Source organism: Stegodyphus dumicola, chromosome 1 (assembly GCF_044657685.1).
Source record: "Stegodyphus dumicola isolate Sdum_Otavi_A_Nest chromosome 1, ASM4465768v1".
Taxonomy (NCBI): Eukaryota; Metazoa; Arthropoda; class Arachnida; order Araneae; family Eresidae; genus Stegodyphus; species Stegodyphus dumicola.
Window position 1 is genome coordinate 21132858 of NC_140768.1, and position 26130 is coordinate 21158987.

The 26130-nt window shown below is 36.1% G+C and overlaps 1 protein-coding gene across 2 annotated transcripts in view; it reads left to right on the forward strand.

Annotated features, from left to right (window-relative positions):
• Positions 1-26130, forward strand: part of LOC118203451 (endosome/lysosome-associated apoptosis and autophagy regulator family member 2-like) — a 195613-nt gene that overhangs the window by 121304 nt on the left and 48179 nt on the right. For both annotated transcript variants that reach the window (XM_085813430.1, XM_085813436.1), the window contains exons 9-13: positions 282-386; positions 3044-3261; positions 20695-20762; positions 20868-21056; positions 24390-24623. In XM_085813430.1, coding sequence (XP_085669556.1) covers positions 282-386; positions 3044-3261; positions 20695-20762; positions 20868-21056; positions 24390-24623 — 814 coding nt within the window. The remainder of the gene's footprint in view (positions 1-281; positions 387-3043; positions 3262-20694; positions 20763-20867; positions 21057-24389; positions 24624-26130) is intronic.

The window sequence follows — 26130 nt, forward strand, 5'->3', positions numbered from 1 at the left end:
AAGTAAGGAGGAACACTGAACCTGATAAGTTGAAGTTTAGGTAAAGCATTAAATCATTACTTTAACTATCAATTATTATTGATTCACAGGTAACAAAAATCAGAAATATCTGAATTTGGTTAATAGTGAAATAACTAAAAATGAATTTTTTTTAACTCGAGTTCGAAGTTGCATAATAGCTCCTTTTTAAGAAAAGGGTTTACAGACGTAATTTTTTTCAAATTTTGAATAATACATCATTCTGAAACATACCGTTGTATATTGTTCTGTTTCTTCTCTAGCTTGCAAGCCTTGTCCACCCTCCACTGCACCCAACTATGGACTCTTCTTCAAGTGGTGGCCTGAGATACCCCCAGGAATGTACTCTCGTTGCATGAGTCTCGAAGGTAAGAATCTTGCAGATCAGTAATTCCCAATTTGTTTTTCCAGTTTTCTCAATGTATATTACATACATCATATACGAGGGCAATCCCAAAAAAAAGGTCTCCTATTTTTTGGGGACGTAGAGAAAGTTTTAATACGGTTGTTGGCAACACTGTTGTGAGTGGTGCATTCTCCACTACCACATAAGCACGCAGGCGCTTCGCTCGGATGCTCAGTCTTGGCTTGGCAGCCATTCGAAATAGAGCTCCCGATAAACGTTACCGCCAAGTGCGAAGTGCGCGCAGTTATTCGATTTTTGAATGCAAAAGGCGTTAAACTGGTTGAAATTCACCGCCTATTGACGGAAGTGTATGGACAGTCGTGCATGGATGTCAAAAAAGTTCGCAAGTGGTGTAGAGAGTTTACAGCCAGTTGTACTGAAATTCATAACGAAGAAAGGAGCGGGAGGCCGTCAATTGCCGATGAGACAATCGCGAAAGTTAAGGAACTTGTGCGTAAAGATCGGAGGATCACTCTGGATGCTGTCTGCATTTTGGTTCCTGAGGTTTTCAGAAGCACCATCCACGGGATTTTAACGGAAAAGTTGCAATATCGGAAGGTGTGTGCAAGATGGGTGCCGCGTATGTTGACAGAAGACCACAAACAGCAACGGGTTAATTCTTCCCGCGAATTTCTTCGCCGCTATGGAGACGAAAAGGACAACTTCTTGGACTTCTTGGAAAGATGAGGGTCAACACTTCCTGAAGGGCATGGCGGCAAGCTGGTATGACATGGGCATTGTAAAACTGCCACAGCATCTACAAAAATGCCTCGATTGAAATGGCGATTACGTTGAAAAATAAAGCATTCTTCAATCTTTAAAGAGATGTAGCAATTATAGAAAATAAATGTTTCTTTGTACATCTAAAAATATAGGAGACCTTTTTTTTTTGCGATTGCCCCCGTATATATTTACCTTTTTACAACTGTGAATTAATATGTAATTACCATTTTAATTCTTAATACTTTTACATGTTTATATATTATTGCTTCATAATTGCACTATTTTCTCTTAAAAACCTTTTTTTTTTTTTTTTTTTTTTTTTTTTTTTTTTAATTTTCTCAAAACAACTATACACATGTGAATCACAATAAGTGGCATTTACATGCATGTGGGCTATGAGACTAAAATGTTTTGGAAACACTGTTATAAACAATCTTTAAATTTTTGTAATGAATGTTTTTTGTTCATTCCCTAGCAAGCAGGACAGTTAAGAGATAATTTTCAAATCAGTGAGATTCATCCCTTCCATCAAACAAAAACATTTGACTTATAATATTATCCAACAAAAAGCTATTACTGACTAAATGCGTAGACGAACAGTTGTGTTCCTATACCCTTTATGTCTCATTGCACAATGGATTTTTAGTTACCTGTAAAATTCTCAAATTTCGCCATATTCGTCTTAACCGAGACCAGGTGATTTCTGAATATTTTGAAATTTAAATCTTTATTCGTTCCAAAAGCTGCATGTTCCAAGACAGCATCATTGGAACATTTCAAGGACAGGAGGATTGCTGAAGAAGAGTTTCATAGGCTGTACATTTTAGTGATGTTATTTATGTGAAGTCTCAGTTGAGGTTCTCAATAAATAGGAAGTTCGGGGTTTGATTTCTTGTGGTTTTTTTATTTGAGAAATAATGTTACAATTTACGATATCAAAACTGAGAGGGAACTAGAAAATTAATAAGAGAAAATATTGTTATTTTTAGAAGCAGTCTAATACTATCAGAAGTTTGAAAAGTCTACAAATGAGTTAACTTGTACAGTGAATTCAAGCTCTAGGAAAAGAGACCAGTTTGTAAATTAGAAGTCTGTAAAATTAAATAATTCTTCCGTGGGATCGTAATCATGCAAGGTTGTACTATATTAGATTATGAACATTTGTTGCATTAGACTAGAAGAGAAACACGCTACTGTGACAATCAAAATCGTAAAAACAACCTTGTGTTTAGCGTAAGTATAATGAAACACTCAATCGATTTCGAGGGCAGCTAAAGGTCCCTCCTCATTAGAAGAAAGAAATATCTAGAAAGAAGAAAATAAAGGAGAAGGAGTCTCAGAAACACGTGGTCCTTATCACCACTGCACGTGATTATAACTAGATTTTTAATCAGAGTTGCACTGGCCGCCTACTTTTACTGAGCCAGGCTATCTGATCAAGCAAAAAGGACAAGAAAAATTATCGCTTTTCAAATTGTTGCCAATCTTGATCAGATAGCCTGGCTCAGTAAAAGTAGGCGGCTATTCCAACTCTGATTAAAAATCCAGTTATAATCACGTGCAGTGTTGATAAGGACCACGTGTTTCTGAGACTCCTTCTCCTTTATTTTCTTCTTTCTAGATATTTCTTTCTCCTGATGAGGAGGGACCTTTAGCTGCCCTCGAAATCGATTGAGTGTTTCATTATACTTACGCTAAATACAAGGTTGTGTTTACGATTTTGATTTGTTGCATTCTTTATTAAACATTCCATTACCTCCATACAACAATTAGAACATTTTGTTTCTCTTTATTTAACAAGTAATCTTTATATGAAAATCCAAATATTATTTTACGAACTGAATTTTTGTCCCACTTCTCCGTGTTAACCTTTGACTTGAAATTTCTCAATTGCAGAGGGGGGCTGCATGACGAACCTGGTCTGGCAACCGGCTGGAGATCACATACGAACCACTACTGGGCAAAGCCTGGACGCTTACCTCATCCTGTCGCTGGACGTGCCTGGATTTCGTACAAAGGAAAGAATAATGAATGGCCAATCGGCTGAGATTGGAACAGTCAGCTTCACTTTCGAATTGATTTGCTCTCAAGCTTGCACTTTTGTCTTTATGATGGTAAATTTTATTGGTAATCAATACAGATTTGCAAACGAATGAATCATTGTGAAATTTTTCTTGATTAATTTTTAATTTGTGATATGTTCGGATATGAATGAAGACTTTGTTCTTTTGTTAATTCAAAATTAGCAAGAAATTTAGAAGTAAAATTTTTGAAAAAGATCATTTAGTGGTTTACAATAAGTAGATGGGTTTCATAAAAGTATGTGTGATGCTTTATTTATTGCTGTTTTATTTGTTTATTACTATTTTATCCGTGACATTTTTCTTACCATCTGTGATAATTTGCTTAGAAAAGTCAATTTACAGTTCTCAAAATGATTCACAAAAATTCTGGAGTTTTGTGAGTCTCTTCGAGAATCGTAAATCATTTTATCATTATTAAATCATTAAAGTTTAACGATTTTTTTTTTCATCTAGTTTTATTTTCTCGCCATGGCTTGTGCTTCTTTATGTATTAAGCAGTTTCGTATATATTATTTGAAATACATCTGATTATTATGTACTGAAGACGTTGCTAAGTACGATTTCGATTAATGTAATCATTCTGATATTGTTATCAAACTGTTCGGTTAATATGATAAAAATATTAAGGAATAAATTTTTTAAACTGAAGCAAAGTCGCCAAATAAATGATAATGTCGCCAAATAAGTTCAAATTAGGTTATAAAAAATGACTAAGTGACAGAGAAATATTGCCAAGTAAGGCATTAAGGTATCCGACTTTCGTACAAAAGACGATTTTCGGTCAAAATTTCGATTTTTACTTTATTACAGTATCTTAAAGAATACATCTTTAGCTATCAAATACAAGTTTTTGCTTGTTGATAGGTTAATTAGAAATGAAGTTATAAGCATTTTTCTGTAACTGAATAAACCGGAAGTTCCAATATTCTGGGCCGGAAGTGAGCGTTTAAATAGATATACCTATTTAGAAACTTTATTTATCATCAAAATTTTGTAAATTATAAACCTGCGTACTAATTTTAGATATTTTGTAATACACTTTAAGAACCTGGTGTTAGTTTTTTCCCTTAATTTCGTATTTAGTTTGGCGTAGAGGATATTCGACGTTGAATGTATGTGTTGCTGCTTTGTCGATTAGCGTTGACAAAGTGCTTGATTTGAAAGCTATGTCACATTTTTACATCATTTGCAATAAAATAAACAGAATGGCATACAATCTTCAGCACGACATATGTAAAGCGTAATATAATTGTTTTGCAAATTATAAAGAAGCAGCTTCGGGTATGGAAGCAGTTGGTGCTTATTCCCTGTTTGAATGATCTATTACATTACGAAAGCTGAAGCACACGGAGTATTACGAGGATGGGGATTCTAAGGGGTTTTTAATTGTGAAAGATATATATGGTAAAGATTCGGTCAAGAAAGTGGAATGCATTAAACATGTACAGAAAAGGGTTGGTAGTGGACTACGAAAAGTAAAAAACTCCGTTCCTGAATTGAAAGGAAAAGGTAAACTGACTGATTCTTTTATTGATAAACTGCAGAATTAGGGATTGCAATTAGAAGTCATGTTTGAAACTTAATTGAGATGCAGCAGGTTGTACTAACTGCTTGTTCCATTGTAGCTCTTCTTCGAAGCCAATGCCCTCCTCGAAAATCAATGAATTGGTGCAACTATGAATCTGTGATTGCAGAAATCAGGAAAAAAATCAGAAAGAAAACAAATTAGGCAAAAACCTCTGGTATATCAATATATACTTTGAATTTAATTAAATCTACATATATGGAGTTGACTACATAAACAAGAGTTATTAAAAAGCGTCTACATGGCAAAACTCAAAATATCAAGGAACGTTTTAATGGCATTTTATTGCAAATTGTTCCGAAAGAAACATTCATAAACTTGCGAATATTAATGTTTGGAGCAAATGTAAATGTTGGGTTATTTAATGTTATTTAATGATGGATTTATAGGTTTGCTTGAAGCATTTTCAAGGTTTGGTATGTGCCCTGAATTTTACACTGAGCAGGGAATTCGAAAACTTGATAAAGTGCAAAATTATGACTTTATGTAATTTTTTTACAACCCAAAGAAAAAATTACGCCTTGTTAGAAAGAAAAGGTGCAAAGTGTGGGAAGAAAAAAACAAGGCGTTAAGTTACAAAGCAGGGGAATTTTAATTATCAGGGATGCTTCTTTCACTAAGAAATTGTTTTATGAAAACTTTAAAATTGTTTTCTGAAAAATGTTTTTTTTCTGTAAATATTGCCAATGGTAACAGCCATAACTCAAAATTTTATGCATAAAATTTAATGATACTTTCTATACATGTTTCATATAATCTGATGCATGCTCTGAAGCAAAAGATTTTAGAAATATTAATTAGAAGTTGAATTGTTACTTTTTATTTTTAGATTTTGGATGCAATAATAGGAAAATATACAGTATATATTGTATATTTTGACATATCTCAAGAATATATGAATATTTCATAATTATTTTGCTTCATTGCATACAAAACAAGTGTAAATATAAATACAAATAAAAAAAACTGCATATTTATATATACATTGTTCACCGTGGTTGTTGCTGTAAAGGCAAAATTTAAGCAAAAATTATCCTTTTTTTTTCCTTATTTTTCAAAATTAAAATTACTTAGCATTACGTTTTAAATTGTTTTCGCTCATTAATATGCTTATCTTCAAATTAATATGTTTATAGTTAAAATAAAAACCATTTTTAAAAAAATGGTACCCGAACGAGGTCGGATACCCTAAGTCCCTAAACAGGTTGGTTTCAAATTTAGTCAGTCATTTAAAATTAGATTAAAAAAAATAAAAAAACAACCTTTGTACGAAGTATATTTTGAAGAAATCTATCCGTTTTTAGACAATCCCTCATCTTTAAAAGCAAAAAAAAATTCTGCAGATTTTTTTTATCCCCTTGAAATTATCGCTGCCAAACTAAGGTTGCTTTTTTTGCCTAATTTTAACTTTTACATTGACATATACTTTTCCAATGAGGGATTAAAGGTATGGAATCGATCAAATAATTTTCACAAACGTTATGAACAGTTCATAAATGAACTGTTTACTTAAAAGCATTACGAATAGTTCATAAAAAAGCTTTTTCATTTTCCTAATTAAAATTAAAAGGCACTGAAAATATCGATTTATGCATTTATAGTTATATTTATATTAAATTAATTAACTTCCTTTGCTCTTTTGAAAGATATTTTTTTCTCATTGTTTAGCATTACCATTCGGTTAACATTATCAAATTAACCGTAGACAAACTTGATAACAATAACAGGCGCTTGCTGTAGATATTCACTATATTAACCGCAACTGGCTGGAACAGATAAGCGAAACGACAGTAATTAAGTACAAATCTTAGCTGGTTATATACAGGGGTTGGACAAAAATATGGAAACACCTTTAAAAAACATGTTTCTTTGCTTAATATGGTGTAGGAAACCCGTTGGCATCCAAAACAGCTTGCAGTCTTCTCGGAATGGATAAATACAGTTCCTGTATGTTTGCCAAGAGAATATTATACCATTCTTCCTGCAAAACGGTGGCAAGTTCAGATAACGATGTTGGCGTTGGATAACGAGAACGCACTTTCCGTTCCTATGTAGACCACAAAGGTTCGATAATATTCAGATCCGGTGACTGTGGTGGCCAGGGGAGACGGGACAACTCATCCTCGTGCTCAGAAAACCAGTCCTTGACAATGTGAGCTGTGTGAACAGGGGCTTTGTCGTCTTGGAAGACACCATCATCATCGGGGAACAAAGTTTGTACCATGGGATGAACTTGATCGGCCACAATGCTCACATAAGTCTTGGCAGTCATGTGCCCTGACACAGTTATCATGGGGCTAGCAGACAACCACGATATGGCTGCCCAAACCATAATAGAACCCCCGCCATGTTTCACTCTTGGCAACAAGCAGTCTGTATTATAGGCTTGAGATGGCGTTCTCCAGACGTAAACTCGGCCAGAAGTGGGAAACAATGTGAAAGAAGACTCCTCAGACCATATTACTCGCTTCCACTGCTCTATAGTCCAGGCTTTATGACTTAAACACCACCTTTTCCAGTTACGGGCATTAGCATCACTGATGAGTGGCTTCTCAATTGCAGCACGGCCAGCAATTCCCTGTTTATGAAGCTCCCTTCTAATTGTTTTGGTACTCACAGGGTTCGGTAACACAACATTCATTTCAGCAGTAACTTTTGCAACTGTGGTCTTCTTATTTTTCGTCACAATTGCCCTTAATGATCGTCTGTCACGATCACTCGGGACACAATTTCGTCCGCGCTGTGATTTAGCAGATGATGTTTTTCCGCTTTTCAAATATGCGGAATAAATCTTCGATACAGTACCTCTTGAAACACTAAACACCTCGGCTACCTTGCTTACGGAAGCACCTACCATACGTGCTCCAACAATTTGCCCACGTTCGAAGTCTGTTAACTCTGACATAATGCAATGACAACCTCACATAACAGTACTCCGACAACAACTGAACTGTTTAGCACATTTACGAAGTTGTATAGGTGGCGTCAGTAGTCAAAAACGCCAGCGCCACCTACATATTTCATTAAAATCAATCTTTCTTTTCAAACATGCATTTCACAAGGTGTTTCCATATTTTTGTCCATCCACTATAGATAGTTTCAGGATTTTATCCAAGAATAACGTAAATGTATCCTGAATTCCTTTAGAAACTTCTCTACAAAAAAGTCTCTCCACTTAGGTAGATAGATTTCCAGCTAATCGATTGCATTAATATACATTTACATTATTTACCTATAAATAATTTATGCAAGATTAGATAAAGAAGCTATATTTTCATAAAATCTAACTGCAATACTAATTTCATTCTAAGTCGGTTTCACTAGTTTTAATAATCGTGTGAGATAACTCATGTCAGTTCCGTTGGTCTCCTTATTACTTGAAGTAAATTTTATACGCGCTTGAGAGATAAGTATAATAGAAAATTAACTGTTCTTTGCTAGTTCGATGACACCAAAGGAGTATTAGCCCAGAAGGGATATATTAGAGTCAAAATGGCATTTTGCGTCGAATCGCTGTAAACGGCTGTATTACTTTTCAAATTGTTGCCACCAAATATTATCGCCCTATATTAAAAGAAATTATTAAAAAAACAACGGTACCTAGAGTCATCAAATTTTGAATAACGTAGTCCTTCCCCCGAACATGAGCACCAGGAAGCCCGAATATGGAATTGTTTTATTATCTACTTCATATTTTGTAAAACATTAACGAATTTTTGATTAACAAACTCAGCTATTTCAAAGCGAGTAGTGGCAACACTGTAGGGAAAAACATTTTTATCACCAGCGCGCGAAACTGTCTATTGATAATTCTAAAGATATGCTATTTTTAAATATTTTTAGCCCAATGGGGCGTTAGTGCAAATGCTCTCGAAACATGTACGAGTATATATCTGTAAATGAATAAAACACCCGTTTGTGCTTAAAATAAAATCTGAAAGCTCTTTTTTTTTACCCCCCCCCCAGTTTTGATTACTTTGTTCTTTAGTGTAACAGTCCTGAAATATGTATACTGTAACGTCGTCAGCTATTTTTCCACGGACTCCCACGAAGTCTGGGAAAAGGAGACTTCAAATGGGCACCAGATGACCACCCTGATGACACTTACGAATTCTTGAGGTCGAACGTGACCCCCAACAAAGTGCGGAAAGCATATTGTTTTTACGAAAGGAGAAAACTTTCATACAAGTTCTCACGGGTTGTGGAGTGTCCATTGTTTGTATGCGACAGACTGTCGCCAACTGCCTGTTTCTCGAAATAATTTAGATAGACCTCCCAAAAAGACGTTCTGAATTTTCCCACGGAAAATTTCAGTTTCTCAGGCTGTCAAGACAGTATCTGAGAACAAATCAGCGCCTGTTAACCAATGGAGAGATGCTCTGAAAAAGACGTTTAGCGAATCACTGCAGCAGACGCACAAGACACGCCCAGAAAACTTGGACATAAAAACAGTGAGTGAAAATAATTAGAGAGATTAGTCTGAAGAATACGCAGTCGTAGCGTAGAGAAGAGAAAGCCTTTCTTTTGTATTTTACGGCTCGTCCCGAGTCGCTGGTAAGCTTTAGAGAGCCCTTTCTCTCTTGTGTATTTTACGGCTCGTCCCGAGTCGCTGCTAAGCTCTGTCAAGAGCGGAAAAAGAAACTCTCAAAGAAGCGTAGCCGGACTTTTTCTCCGCTACCTTTGTTTGGACTTAGTTTGAATTCAAGTGATATTCGTTTTCTATGTAAACGGACTATTTTGCTAAGCAAACTACTTTGTTATGATAAGCAGTTGAACTTACCTTAAAATTCAACTTGTGTAATTTAGCACATATCCTTCAGTTAAATAAATATTTTATTTACGCTACCCAAAATAAAAATCTGACTGTTCTCAAATCGCTACAATACTAATAATATACACAGTATCTTTAAATTTTAAAATTTCGGATGCATTAAACATATAATTGAGCATGAACTGCATTCTGCTATATTTTTTTGTCTATTGAATATTCTGGTCATCATGGTGTAGCACAGCTGTTTAATTTTGGTTTTATTATTGAGTTATTATTTGATTCAGAGTTTAGCTCAAAATCTTAAATATCTCAAATTTTCATATTGCTGCTTGTCCGAAATTACACATAAGGAAGTTTTGATCTGTACATACTTGAAAAAGTTATAAGAATTGATAGATGCTGACTTTAAATGAACTATGTATTTAATTTATAGTTAAAAACAGTTCTCTTGTTTGTGAACCTTTTGGATCTGATCTTAATGATAATTAGTTAATCAAGAGTTGTCAGAAGTGTCTGTATTTTAATATAAATATCTGCATACCTAACTGATTTATTTTAAACAAAAGGAATGCATCATTTTAAACAGTTCATTTAATAAAAGTGAAGTAAGCAGAAAGTTTATCAGTTTCTGTCGTACAATGTACGTTAGATGTAAGCATTTGTTATATTAAATGGTACAACAGAAATCTGATGAAATTTCTGCTGCTTAATAATTTAACTTTTCAGAATCAAAAGTCGCATATAAAACAAACGTTTGCTTTGAGGGGAGGGAAGCCCTAAAAGCCGTGTCCGCATTTCTAGAAAATAAAGAAGGGAAACACGTAATCGCCTGGAGTTCATTGATTGCTATGACTACAGGACAAGTTGAAAAGCTGCCAAATTCCTAGTTAGGTCATGTAAAATGCGCTCATAACAGGAATAGCTGATGATAAATTTCGAGAAGAGTATGCCGATGCAATCAGCTTACTTAAAATTTACGTAGATTTTAACCTTTTAACTGTCATGCCCGAGATACTGGCGTTCGAAAATGTCACGCCCAAGTATTACTCGGGGTAATTTTTTTTTTTTTTTTTTTTTTTTTTTTTTTTGAGTGCATCGTATTGTTATACACGAATCTATATCGGGAGACGTTTATTTCGGCTTCATCTCTTTGTCAAGCCCGACTGAATCTCCGGAAAAGTTAATGTGCGCTCAGTTCAATAGATGACAGCACTTTACTGAAGATTTCAAAGGTTAGAGGTTATAAGTTCTTTGATTCAAAGTGCATGGGATCTTTTTGTTGTAAAATGGCGTCCAGTTCTTTGAAACGTTATATAAATGATTTAGATTCTTCAATCGAAGATGAAGGATGTGTGTTTGATGAGCAGTATTCATGATACTTCCATGGTCAGCCTCAAAAATAAAAAAATGGAGATAAACTCAAGCCGAAGATTGTTTCTAATTACGGTCTAACTATGGGTGGTGTAGATCGCTTTGATTAGGAAATATCCTTTCATCCAACAATCCGAAAACGTCAGAAAAAGTATTATAAAAAGATATTTTTACATTTACTAGACAAGGTACTCTGGAACTCATAGTTGCTCTATAAAAATGTATTTGAAAAACGTATTACATTTTTAGAATTTCAAATCCAAGTTGAAGAAGAGCTTTTACATAAATATGATGATGCAGCTTCTGGACAAAAGAATATTGGCAGACCACCTACAATAGATAACCCTGCCCGTCTTACTGAACGACATTTTATATCCCATATTCCTCCTACTCCTGCGAAACGTGAGCCTAGACAGTGCAAAGCGTGTTGTTCGAAAAAGGATAAAAATGGGGAAAAGATAAGGAAGGAATCACGATTCTGGTGTAGTGATTGTGGAGTTGGTTTGTGCTTGGAAAAGTGTTTCCAGTTGTACCACACATGACTGAATTACTGAACTACTAATAGGTATTCACTTATATATATTTATGTTTTAGAAAATAATTAATTTTTTTCATTCTTAGAAAATAATGCTCCACTAGAAGCGAACTTTGCAACTGCCATGTTGAGTGGCAGCCGCCTCAAAGCAAATATGCAGTGGCTACAAAACTTTAAAAAGTTTACCCATGTACTTCAAAATATCAATTTTTAACTACTTAAGAATGTTTTATTTTGTACTAAACATTTGATTTTTGCAATAAAAAAATTTGACAATTTGTGTACCCAAATCATCAAAATAACTTGACAGTTAAAGGGTTAAGAAATTATGCAAAATCATTGTTAACAATACTTGTTACCCGTCATAATCAGGAAAAAATGACGTAAAATATTTGGTGTTAAGGAATTAGTCATTAAAATGCTGCATATGATGCGTCGTTCAATTAATTGAAAGATTTTATATATTCCTTATTTATATTGCGATTGTTAATATATTCTGTGAACTGCATATAAATAGGTTTTGAAGCTTCCCCCCCCCAATGTATCTCAAACTTCTAACATTTAACACAACCATCAAATTTCATAACAATAAGTTTTCCAAACAACTGATAATATTCCTTAGTTACTGCTTAGTGTTTTACTGGATTTCTCCTGCGATTATGATGCAGAGATTGTATAAAGAATATTGTTACGAATTTTGTACACATGCATATAATTTTAGTGAAGTTGTTATAATTTTAGTGAATGTTTAAAATTGTAGTATTTTTTGTTTAACATAAAAGTGCTTGAAAGAGACGATGTTCTTCTGGAAAAAAAAAATACCGGGGACAAATCTATTTAGCATTGAGTAAATGGCTATCTTGCTAAATTGGTGAGATATCGTCAAGTTGGCAAATAATTGTTGTTGCCAAATTTGGTTAGAAATCGACAAAAGTCGCCAAAATTGGCGACCATTTGGTAACATTTTGGTCCAGTCAGTGTATAACTGTAATTGATATTGCGATTGAATAAATATCATTAATTCCTGTATGTAACTGTAACCGTATCCGGCCCTCATATGCCTTCCAGTGATTTTGACAAGTGGAAGGTACTAGGCAGCGGTTCTCAACCTTCCGACTAATGCGTACCACCTAAATAAAAACTGGAAAACTTAAGTACCACCCGCTACATATTACAATAATTATTTTTCAATTTCTCAATAGAAATATTAAAAATTAATGTATTTTGCCATTTGCACAACCGTAATAGTACTTTAAAATTGAGTGCGAAATTTGGGCCTGTTCAAGAGAGACAAATTTCTTTGTGTCTTGTCTTACATCACTTAGTTTTAACCGCAAATTAAGATCCACTTTAAATTTTGTTCTGTATTCAATTTTTAAATGTAACATGGAAGAAAATCCGTATTCGCACCAAATACGAGGGTTGGAACTTTAATAGTTGCAACTATTTATTTACAAGGAATACAAAAGTGATTCATGTCACCATGTTTTACAGTCCTTCAATATAGTCGCCAGCATTGTGTACAACCCGTTTCCAACGATGTGGAAATCGCAGAATACCTGTAGCAGCGCCTGTTTTGTTGATAGTTTGAATGGACCGGTCTACTGCCGCAAGAATCTCAGGAACAGTTTGGAAGCGAGTGCCACGAAGTGGTTCCTTCATCTTAGGAATTAAGTCATAGTCCCAAGGGCATAGATCTGGGGAGTATGGTGGATGGTAAAGCATTTCCCAGCCTCATCACTTGAACAAATCAGTCACAGCTTGCTCTGCATACGGCCGAACATTGTCATGCAAAATGAGAGGAGAGCTCTGCAGAAAGTGTCGCCGTTTTTTTCTCAAAGCTGGTCGGAGATTGTGCTCCAAAAATGAGCAGTAATACTGCGCAGTGACGGTCTGCTGTGGGGAAACGGTATGCGTTAGGATGACACCATCACAGTCGTACACGAGAATCACCATAACTTTCACATTGCTGGGGTTCTGACGAAATTTCGAACGTCGTGGTGACCCGTGATGACGCCATTCGTTTGATTAGCGTTTCAGTTCTGGTTGGTACGATCGGGCCCAAGTCTCATCCAACGTAATGATACGGCGTAAAAAAGCATCTCCTTCGCGCTCATAGCGCTCCAGGTGGATTCGGGCAGCATCGTATCGTAGCCATTTATGCATTTCCATCAATTGATGTGGAACCCATCGTGAAGCAATTTTTCTCATGGACAGGCGTTCGTTCAAGAATGTGCAGCACAGTCGTATGCGCTAATCCTGTTTGTCCGGCCAGCTGATGAATCGTTTGGCGGCGATCGCTGTCCATTAAAGCGGCAACAGCTTGCATGTCTGCATAGCTGACATTAGGACGACCTGGCCGCAGCATGTCTGCCACGTTTTGGCGTCTTTCATTGAATGCTTTCACCCATCTTGCTACGATTTTGTAAGGCAATGCAGATTCCCCGCAAGCCTCTTGAAGCACTTGATGACACTGTCGTGCTGTACGACCTCTGGCGCTTTCAATTTTTATCCAACAACATTGTTCTTGTTTTGAAAACATCCTGACAACACATACGAGTACTTTAGACCGCGAGCTAATACAAGGATTCGTTCTTCGCGTCACTCCGCATGCCCGTGACGTAGGCAAGACGAGTCTTTTTGCTGAGAGGTAAGGTAGGTATGTAATTCACGTGTGGTATACGCGATATTCTTTGGTTTTGTTGCGTAGCGTTTTTTCAGCTGTGTTGCCACTATTAAAGTTCCAACCCTCGTAGGTTGTTCAAAAAGGGAATAAAAATTTAATACCTTTATTTGAAATGCCTTCAAAGTTATTTTTCGGTTCAGACAAAAGTTAACAAGTGTATTATTTTTTAAATCTTCAGTTCGAGTTCGATCACAGGAAATTTCTATCAATTTTCCTTTTTTTTTCACGAGATTTTTGAATTTAATAGTTAGTAAAAATAGTTTTTCTTTGCAACCACCGGTTGAGAACCCCTGTACTAGAGAAATTTAGGCGACTAGAGAAAAACTGTACGAGATGAGAGAGCGTCAATTTCTCAGATGTTAAACTCAGCGTGTTTGAAGTATTGAGAGACCTCCGTACGAACTTCGCCTTCTTAGATGCGCTTTGTATTGCGTCGTGTTTAACGTTTTTGGTAGTTTGAAGTGCAGCTATTGATTGTGTTCTGTGATGCTGTGAAGAGCACTGCGAGTATTTTGTGGAAAGTTTCAGAACTGTAAAGTGTTCCTTTGGTTGTTGTAGTTGTTGCTAATGCTCCCTCCCCCTTTGTCTGACCTATAGTCAACCCAAGCACACGAAATTTCTCGTGGCAAGGAGCGGAAGTTTACTCCTGTCGTTGGCAACAGCTTTGAGAATCTTATAGGTGACAGGCTTATTCACAAAGCCTACAGACCGTTGCTTCTGCTGTTTGCTACGATTGGTTAAAAGAGGTAGGGTTACAGATTCTAGTGCTTGGCGACTTTTGGTTCATCGCCTTTACAATTTGTATCTGAGCGTGTACCAGGGCCCACCAGCGGCCGAGCGGTAAAGTCGCTGAACACTGGTAGTTCGGTCCGAGGTTCGAACCCCGCGAACGGGCTGGCTGCATGGGCGTTTTCGTGGTTTTCTCCATGTGTAACGTGTATACGAGCCAGTTTCCCTTAGAAAGTCCTCCACGAAAGGCATCCCTCCCCTTAGGCAGATAGCCCTAGTGTGCTTTGCCATAATTCAATACACCACCACCACACCTGAGTGTGTACCAAAAAGTGAGTAAAGCCCACCGGGGAAACCGCAGCCCAGTGGTAACGAGTGCGGGAATAGCTCTCAGGCTTCTAGCTCGCCGGTTCTATCCCCACTCGTAGCTTTCATAAACTCTGCTCTATACGGATTTATTTCTATTTTAACTTTGTCATTATTTGTCTTTTCGCCTTCGGGCACGGTGTTAAAAATTAAACGCCTTTATTTTCCCTATTTTTGTTAATGTTAATTTTTCTTATTTTTATTTACTGGTTTGTACTCTTTGTAGTAGGTACCAGTAAGCAAGTAAGTAAGTATCCCGAAAAGCGTTTCAATAGAAATAGCGCATAATGGAATAAAATATAATTTTAGTTATACTTACTCGTAAAAAGAATAGGTATCCGACACCCTTAAATGTTTACTGAATGTTTTCATTTGGTTAATTTTTTAATGTTCCTTTATTTGTATAAATTAATGCGCTATGAAAATTTACACAATAGACTCTTCCTAAGTGAAATAACGAAAAAGTGCATATGCTGTCTCCATATAAACACCTTTTCTTGTAAAACAATTACGTACTTTTAAAAGTTTAAATTCAAATACAAATAAACTATAAATAAGATCAGTAGGTTATTTAAGATATATTCCACACAGTTCCTCTAAGCTTTCATTCATAAACTAAAAAAATATTGAATGAAATAAACGCTGTTTCCGTTTGTTTGGCGTTAATTACCACGCCTACAGGGCGATAACTTGCCATTCCAAATTTGACCGCCGAGCAGACGTTTCCTCCAATGAGAGCAGCCCGTAGCGAAATTGTCTGTAGGCTTTGTGAATATGCAGGTGGCAGTGCGTTTTAGCTCAGTTCCGCCCACAGTTTTGATGGAGAGCTCTCCGAGCGTCTCCCCCGGACTCCTTTTTCCCTACCACCAGCCTCTCGAGAGGACTTTCAGCTCGCCGCAAATTTAGAGTACCATCATGCCGCAAGGACACTCTACATTTACAAACATCCATGCTTCTCCGGGATTCGAACCCGGTCTCTTCCGCAGCGTTTTTTTTTTTTTTTTTTTTTTTTTTTTTTGTAAAATAAATTTTTCAAGCTACCATCGATTCTCTGTGCCTTCAGTATATTACGAACCCGTTAGCATGCAACAATATGGATCAAACGGTAGCCAATATAAGATAGTATGAATGTGCTTTAATGGGATTAGTTCAGGCGAACGGAGGAAGAGATAAATTAGTTTCCCCCTGCCCCCAGTTACTTCTTCGAAATGAAATTATTCATAAGCACAATTTATGTGCAGCACATTATGCATGGAAAGTGTATTTTGCCCTACGATCCGAATTATATAAACAAAACGTGAACAAAAGGGGAGAGCATGGGCAGCTAATTTAAAAATTAGAAACTAGTTGGAAGATAGACTAGAAGAGAATCACGCTAATGTGACAATCAAAAATCGTAAAAACAACCTTGTATTTAGCGTAGGTATAATGAAACACTCAATCGATTTCGAGGGCAGCTAAAGGTCCCTCCTCATCAGGAGAAAGAAATACCTAGAAAGAAGAAAATAAAGGAAGGAGTCACAGAAACACGTGGTCCTTATCAGCACTGCACGTGCTTATAACTAGATTTTTAATCAGAGTTGCACTGGCCGCATACTTTTACTGAGCCAGGCTATCTGAGCTAAGCTTTATTTTCTTCTTTCTAGGTATTTCTTTCTTCTGATGAGGAGGGACCTTTAGCTGCCCTCGAAATCGATTGAGTGTTTCATTATACCTACGCTAAATACAAGGTTGTTTTTACGATTTTTGATTAGTTGGAAGATTTTTAAGAGAAATTAACGTCTGCCATTAAGGAGAAATAATCACACTTATTTCCTTTAAAGATCCTCTGCAAAAGCTTCCCGTTTCAACTTAGGCAGCATTCATACGCTTTGACGTATTTAATAAATCATACTTTCCCAAATTTTTAAGCTCCGAGGTAATTTAATTCAAGTTCTTTCAAGACCATAGAGAAAGGAGATTTCATAATTTTCTCCATACGTAACACTGATATGAGCCAGTTTTTCTTAAAAAGTTCTGCACGAAGGCATCGCTTCCCTTTGACACACAGTTCTATCGTACTTTGCCGTAATTAAAGTAATGCAATACAATCCATTAAATCTTTTTAGAAAATCCTCTTTTTAGGCAGATATCCTGCGAGTGCTTTGACATATTCTAATAACTTAACTATCCAATCTTTCCTTGGCTCGCCCCAATTTGAGATTGAACGTATGTGTGTATGCATTTTACACTCATTGAACTCATTGAACATTGAAAAGATGAATCAGAACTTTACAACTGAATTCTAAATGACACATTAAAAAAAGTAACTAAATCTTGCTTTAAGTTTTGTGTACATAGCTGCCATTTAGTAACTCTTCAAACCTAGTTACAAGAGATTTATCTATAATCCCCTGCACTTGAATCGCAATTTTATCACGCACTTTTAATAAATATGCTGAAGAGCAACAAAATAGCAAAGGGCGAAAATTAAGTATAACTTTGTGCAGTGTTTTACTATAACCAAACTTTTAATTGAAGCAATGATTATTTGCATTTCATTTCCGTATGTTATCCTAGTTTCGATAAGTGACTTTATGAAATTTCTGGCAATTCTTTTTAGCCCAAAAGGGGCGTTAGCCCCAATGAGCTACTAGCCTCGAACCGGGATTTTGCGTTGAATCACTATAGAAGGCTGTATCACTTTTCAAATTGTAGCCACCAAATATTATCGCCCTGCATTATCTTTGAAGAAATTAAATAATGAAGAATCTGCGTGAATGTATAGAAGTTTCTCGCATTGTGAAAATATAACGGTACTTAGATAGAGCCATCAAAGTTTGAATAACGTAATTGAATTAAATTACCTCTCCACCCGCACATGAGCACTTGGAAAGCCCGAATTTTGAATTGCGAATTAGTTTTGTTATCTTTTTTACACTAATGTTTATGGAAAATGCAGCACCATAACTGTAGGAAATGAATGAAATTTATTCCACATATTTTACGGATAGTGGTACAAATAAACAGTCAAATTGTAAGGATCTTAAGTTTAACTAACGTTTACTTTATTTTATATTTTCCTCTTCCTCTTGCTCATTCTCTTATTTTCCACTTCCGGCCAGAATAAACACGTTAATCTGTTTATGCAAATTGTACTTGCTAACGCTTAAGTTGTGGCTTTTCGCCAAGAACGGAGTTCGATGGGAAAAGAGTGAGCTTTCTTGCCACTGTATTTCACGCGAGCTTTCAATCAGTTGTTGTCCGCCTTTAAGGCCAGAGGCTTAGTCCTCTTAATATCTAAGGCGTATGGTAGTGCTCCGCAGTTTGCGTTCTACATACGTAATAATCTGAGAGGCCAACCTCTGTTAGCCATCTGTGTAAAGTATTCAAAGGTAACTCTATTTAAATATAGTTAGTTAGTAGTTCTTACATTTTTACGTCCAGACTACAAGTGGTTGGTCTTTGTTTCCCGAAGTGCGGGAGCACCTGTAATATCGTGGAGAATAAAGGGTAAAATTAACCCTTCTTGCTTGTGTTGCCCATTCCACACATACACGAGCATAGCTTGAGTAAGCTTTCTGCTCCCATTCAGGGCATTAGATGTTCCCTAAACAGATTAGAAGATCAAGCAGTCATGATAAAATTTAAAAGACAAAAAAAAAAAAAAAAAAAAAAAAAAAAACGAACGTCAGCAATTAGTACTTTGTATGTCCGCCACACTGAGCGATGAGAGTTTGTACACGTCTTGGCAGTGAATCATGCAGATTCTGATGTAGTTATCCTGAGGAGTAGCATTCAATATGGCTTCAAAGTTGGCTTGATGTCAAAGTTCAGTCTTAGTGTATGCGACACCAGCTGTACGAGCGAGTCGCCGACCGATGAAATACCAAACATGCTTAATGGTCGACATAGCCGGAGAATAAGCAGGTCATGGAAGAAGCGAAACCTGCTGTGCCCTAAAGAAGGCTTGTACAGTCTAAGAAACATGTGCACGGGCATTATCCTGCTGAAATACATTTCCGAAATGCGTCGAAGAATGGCGAGGTCCTCTAGGTCCGCAACTTTCCTTATGTAGCCATCACTGTTGAGGTTGCTCGCAATCTGCAGTAGACGGGATCAGCACTTATACCCAATGGCTCCCCACACCTTGATGCCAGGCGTTTGTGCAGTATGACGCTGGATGCTGTGGGAGCAGACGTTCCCCTCTGAACACGTCATGCCTGACGCGTACTTTTCCATCATTGTACTCCAGATTGTAGTGAGATTCATCGGAGAAAACAACTTGCTGCCACAGGACACGTCATTGTGTTGCCTTGTCCATTGAAGTCGGAAGCGTTTGTGATTCTGCGACAGCGGAATCCTGCGTAGAGGAAAGCTTGCACGCAGTTCATGCTGCAGCAGACGGCGACAAACCGTGGAGCTAGACAATACAATACCTGTAACCGTGCTCCAACGTTGCGCTAACACACGAGAGGACGCTGTACGAGCCGTCCCACATATGTGGATGAGGTGTCTGTCGCCCCGTGCTGCTGTGCTATTGTGTGTCCCGCTACCAGGATTTCGCCTTGTTTGGTTCTTCTCTGTCCATTTTTTCAAAACACGGATCACTGTTGTGGCATTAGGCTGTATGCGGGCTGCGATTGCATACTTTGCTCGATATGAATGTCCACCCTCTCGCACGCCGACGTTGCGGCCTCATACGAACTCCGTTAGTTGTTGGTATGGCACCCTCCACTGCTGACGAGGCATACTGTCCACTACTTAGCTCATCGCAGACAGAGGAGGATAAACAGATTTCAGTGCAACTTTGCAGTCTTTTATATACATGGAACAAGAACCATTTTTCATTCCACGCATTCCATTTGTAATTCTAATCATTTGCATGTCTTACCCCACTTTTACCTTACCTCACATTTCCTATAAGTTTGGTTCAGTTTGCATTATTCCTTCATGGTGTTGCAGTTTTTACAAACATTAGAGTATATTTTGTAGAACTTTTAAACACATTTTTGATTAAAATTTCAACGATTTCAAAGCAAGCAGTGCCAATACTGTGCAGAATAAAACACTTTTATCTCCAGCGCGCGAGACTGTCAATCAGAAATTCTAAAGGTATGTTGCTTTTAAATATTTTTAGCCCAAAAGCTCTCGAAACGCATATGTGTGTGTGTGTAAATAAAAAAAGCGCCCTTTTGGGTATAATATAAAATCTGAAAGCCTTTTTTTTTTCTTGCGTCATACAGTTGGCCTTTAAAATTCTTCCCACCTACAAAAACACGCACACCTGAAAGAAGTTAAATTACTCTAGATGAGTTCTTGAGAGTTTCTGACTTTATTAGATAACCTATTTATTATTAAAAAAAAGAAAAACACTCTTTCTTATTTTTTAAACTATGCCAATACTTTAAATGAAATTATGTTGTTTTATGTACATTTAGGGTTCGAATCGGAAACCTGTGACTGAAATTCAAAGTTGGATCGGTAGGACTCCCAAGCAACATTTTAGGTAAGTAAACTTCACTTTTACACTGAAAATAATTCTGCAGAAATTTGATTTCAGATACCTTTCTGTCTGATCAATATTTCAGTCTGATTTAACATTGCTTTTTAGTTACGACGTGACGATAGACGATGCGTATACCTTCAACTGGGCGTTCCAAAAGGTTACGATAGGTGATAACATAACCTCGGAAGGTGTGGCAAATGATGTGGCCAAAATTTATGACATCACAGTGCTGAACACGGTCTCTGGAGGTGCTTCTGAGTGCCAACCGTGTCCGCAAGGAACTGAATCGCAAGGGTAAGGTTCTTTTCCCCTCTGATCCAATTGCCATATTACATCATGACGTTGAGGTGTACTATTTATGTTTATTAGTCCAAAACATTTGTCTGTTATCGTTTAGGTGACATATAGTAACTCATGGAAGATCTAGAATTTTCTTTTTTATAAAACACTTAGTTTAAAATACAAGAATAGCATGTACGGTTTGATGCAATGCCCCTTCAATGCTTGCAACCTCTTAAAGTTTCTCACGTTTTTTTTTTTCATTATTTACTAATTAATGATCTTGTTTTAAATTGGCAAAATAGTTTGAATTTAATTCCTCATAAAATTGCGTTGGAAGCAATGATATATTTGGAATAGCATCGGTTTCTAGAATGGATTTAAATGCTTAAGTTTCATGCTTGTTGCAGTACTTTCATCTGTAACTCTGTATTTGTTGGTATTAACATTATGAATTTCGTTTTGCTTTGGAGTAACTTTATTTTAAGCTAATTTTTCGCTAATTGAAGGGGAACTTCTCTTATTTTGATTGTAGTCTTAGACCAGGGAAGGCCAACCTTATGCATACCATACACCAGTTTTTGGCAGACGAGTCCAGATACGCTATATAACTCGAGCACATTTTACACCGTCTTACGTTCATGTTTCTATACTTATATGATTCTAATTAAATTGATTGCCTTTGGCAACTAGAATACTATTCGTTGACTTCTTAAAACTGACAGAACAAGTCCAATGAAGGATTAAATTACCCTTTTATTTTGCTCAGAATATTTATAATTGGCCTTTCTCGGGCTTACAGGAAAAGCCCCCACTTGGGCTTTAACTTAAGGTAGAAAATAGCAAATTGAACGAATGTTAACTAACTAGCCGCAGCTGTACAGAAATAACTAACCGAGTTGGCCCTTAATTAAACCTCACCGGCGAATACTAATAGGCACGTAAGATTACGGCCGAACGTAGTAAGATAGGCTTAAAGTAACGACATGGCTCGAAGGCAGAATACTTTGTGCTGAGAATTTTTGAGCTCTTCTACTGAAGTGACGGACACATCAACTTAAATAGATTGACCTTGTTTACATAAAACGCAATCCTGAAAACTCAGTCTAACGGGGAATTATAGGTGGGAAATAAGAAATTGAAGGAAAGCATGTTTAAAAATAAAAATAACTAGTAGTAGTAGTAGTAGTAACGGAGGACGTGGTCACCATCCCTCTACCGTTACGGTTAATCGGTTCTGCCCACGTTCGCCCGTGTCTAGTATTTATTAATAATTTTAAAAATTTTACATTGCCATATATTGTGGCTGATTTACAAATAAAGTTTATACAATAATTGTATTCACATTATTAACATAACTTATTACACAAATTTTGATTGGAGAATTTTCTCTAATGAATTTCTTACTTTTGTAATTTCTCTTTATTTTATATATTATATATATTATATATATTTATATATTATATTATATATTATATTATATATTATATTATATATTATATTATATATTATATTATATATATATTATATATATTTATATATTATATATATTTATATATTATATATATATTGTTTATATTTTATTTCGTCATAGTAAAGTTTCTCTTTTGTTATTTGTACCATTTCAACTAGAATGTTGTCTAACTCCTCTTGCAAACTTCCTTTCATTTTGCTGCAGTTCTTTCATGAGTTTCTCAATTTCAAGGTTTCTATTGTATTCCTCATATTATACCTTATATATTGTGCTAATGTCTTCCAGAATAGCACTTTTTATTTCAAAAGTTTTTCGTCTATTCCTTTTGTATGTCACTGAATCCTATCTGTCTTTGATCACACCGAATCAACATGGGTATGCTTTCTTGTAACTTGATTTTCAGGTTTATAATATTTTTATGACAATTTAACTATGAATGCGCCTTGCCTTCATAATCGCGAAACGTCAGTATTTATTGATCGTAATTTGAATATATGTGCATTTTAAATGTAATATGTATGATAGATACTTTTTGCTAGAAATGAATTACTTTTTCAAATTATGAGCACTGATGTTATTTGCTTTACTCTGTTATAGATTGCACTTACTTTACTTCTTTATTTATTATACTATTATGTCTTTTTTATATAACTTGTTATATGAAATTATATTACTTGACATAAATCTGTGCCCAATTTTGCTAGGATGTCCATTGTTTTTGTGATTTTTTGCACGGTGTATTTTTGTTTTACTAAGAATTTACTAAAAGCTTGAATATTTGTTGTTGACATTTTAATATGAAAATCTTTAGTGAATGGGCATTGTAATATGAAAATCTTTAGTGATATTTAGTAATGTAATATTCAGGCATTCCCAGCTGGCCACAAATACAGGTACTCGTGTCTGAAATACCAAACCTTTCGAAATATTCGGGGAAAGGTCCGTGGCCTGAAACAAAGCGCACTAATTGTGGGTTTACCTTGGCAAAGTGTCTTACTCGTTTAACTATTATTCCATTCGTAATAATAACTATTAGGAAATTACAAGCATGAAAGTTTTTCTACAGTGGCGTAGCTAGGGTGGGGCAAGGGGGACATCTGTACCCGGGCGCAGCATCTGTGGGGCGCAAAATTGATGCTACAAATTTTAGAATGTAAATGTTTTTCATTCTCGGAAGGCAGGAAAGGGGAGCAAAATCCTTAGTTGTCCCCGCGCGGCTGAAAATTCTAGCTACGCCTCTGTTTTTCTAAGAAACTTATGAGATTAGCTAGTTCTAAGCACTGACTCTCAGCCCCATGAGGGAACAGGCCAATCCAACAACAAACGAACGTTAAATAACGAAACATAACAAAATAAATGGTTAAATAACGGAACATAACAAACTTAATAAACATCTGGTGATAGGTTCATTTAGTGGCGCCATCTATCGATCTGTAAAATAACCACACAGTTAAATCAGGTAGATCGCCTATTGGGAGACCAAAAACTCCAAGCTGGTAAGTCTTACAAGAAAGTATAACTTTTGTAATTTGGAACGTTTCATTCTTAGACATTAGAAACAGAACATTTTCAAATTAGCCGACATATTATACGGATGTAGCGGTAAATTTTATTGAAATCGTAAAATATAAGTGATTTGGATTTTTTCAGAGACTTCCACGTTTATGTTGCAAGCGCATTAATTTATACTACAATCTGAACACACGATTTTTGTAATACTTTTAGAAATAATGCTATTGAAGTTAATAATAATTCTATTTTTCGAAAGATATCTTAGTAGTAATACGTTCTTGCTATCTAATTAGCAACTCTACTTGATCCTAATAATTTACATATGGCAGAATATTTAACTATACATCTTCTTTATCTTTCAGGGTCTTGTATCGCTGCATTCCCTGTCCTGCCGGCCATTACTTGAAAGATTCAGAAAACCTGGAATGCTTTCCTTGCCCCTACAACACGTATTTGTGGAAAGCATTGCCTCAAGGACCAGAATCTTGCAAATCTTGTGGTCCGGGCCTGAGGAGTGAAGATGGACAAAGATGCTACAGCGACTGCAGAGTCTATTTATTTGACGGAACTTTCTTCGATTTGACCACTTTGCCCATGTACGTACATTGTTTTTATATTCTGCTATTGAGTATTTTCATAACAAAATACAGGGCCTAGCATAAATGATTCATTCATTTTGAAAAGGCTGTATTTTCAAACGTATTTCCTGTACACACATGGAAGAGATATGAAAAGAACCACAAACTCACCAAGCTTATATATCCTCGACAAATATTCAGTATATGGCCCTTTGGTGACACGACACACGTCCAGATGATAATCGAGCTCATTACATATATTTTGTAGCACTGTTGTCCAGATGTTCGTCCTATCAGTTGACTAGATGTTCGGAATACCGCAAAAAACTTTGTGGATTTTGCACCAACGGCTGCATTTCAAACCATACCGTGTGTAGCAGCTACTACAGTCGGAGGATTTCGTCCGTCGACTAGATTTATGCTTCAACATGCAGGAAGCGCTAGAGGAAGAAGATTTCACCACCAGGTTGATATTCAGCGATGAAACAACGTTCCACTTATCCGAAAGTGAATTAGTGAAAAAAAATTAATGAGTTTGTACTTCTTTTCGTATATTTTTCATGTGTGTACAAGTAATACTTTTGAAAATATAGCCTGTTCAAAATGAATGAATCATTTATGCTAGCCCTGTATAACGAATTTTCGGAATCACTAACCATTGCCATTCAGTAGTAATTTCTGAAATTTTAAATGAACGATAGTTTTGAGAATATTTTTATAATACTCTTTTCAAACCTCTCAATAAAAACAGCGTTCTCGTGGACACTTTTATTAATAGCTACTAATGTTGTCAGGACTTGTGTTTCTCTTGATTTGCTTTGGAAACATAAATGATCCTGAATAGGAACAGGGAGCTTACTCAAGCTATGTTCAAGAAAGCGTGAAGTAGACAACACAAGCAGGAAGGGTATACGAAACCCTTTATTTTCAATACTTTACAGGTATTTCCGAACTTCGGAATACAGAGACCAACCACTTGTGGTCTGAACGTAAGAATATAAAAACTACTAACTAAAACTCTAACTAAAAGCTAACTTTGAATTAGTATACAAATGCCTAGCACTAAGACTGGCCTTTATTTAAAAAAGGTACGTATGTAGTACGCCGAGCTGCTAAAATTATGATACGTCTGCAAATATCAAGAGGGCTAAACCTCTGGCCTTAAAGGCAACCAGCAACCGAGTGAAAACTCTTAAAATTGCAGTGGCAAGCGGCTTGCTTTCTAAAACTCCTCTCTCCCGCTTGGCAAAAAGCCACAATTTAAGTACTTGGGCGTTAGCAAGACAATTTGCATAAACAAGTTAAAGCATTTAATTCTGGCCGGAAGTAGAAAATAAGAAGTGATAGTATAGTTTTAAAATAAAATAAACGTTAGTAAAACTTAGGATCCTTACAATGTTAGAGATCGAAATTCGTTGGATCTGTTAATTAGTTGTTTTTTACTTCGTTAATTATCGAAAGTGGCCGAATAAAAGACATTGTACCTAAGGACATTTTAGTGAATTTAAATTTGAGAAGTTCAATA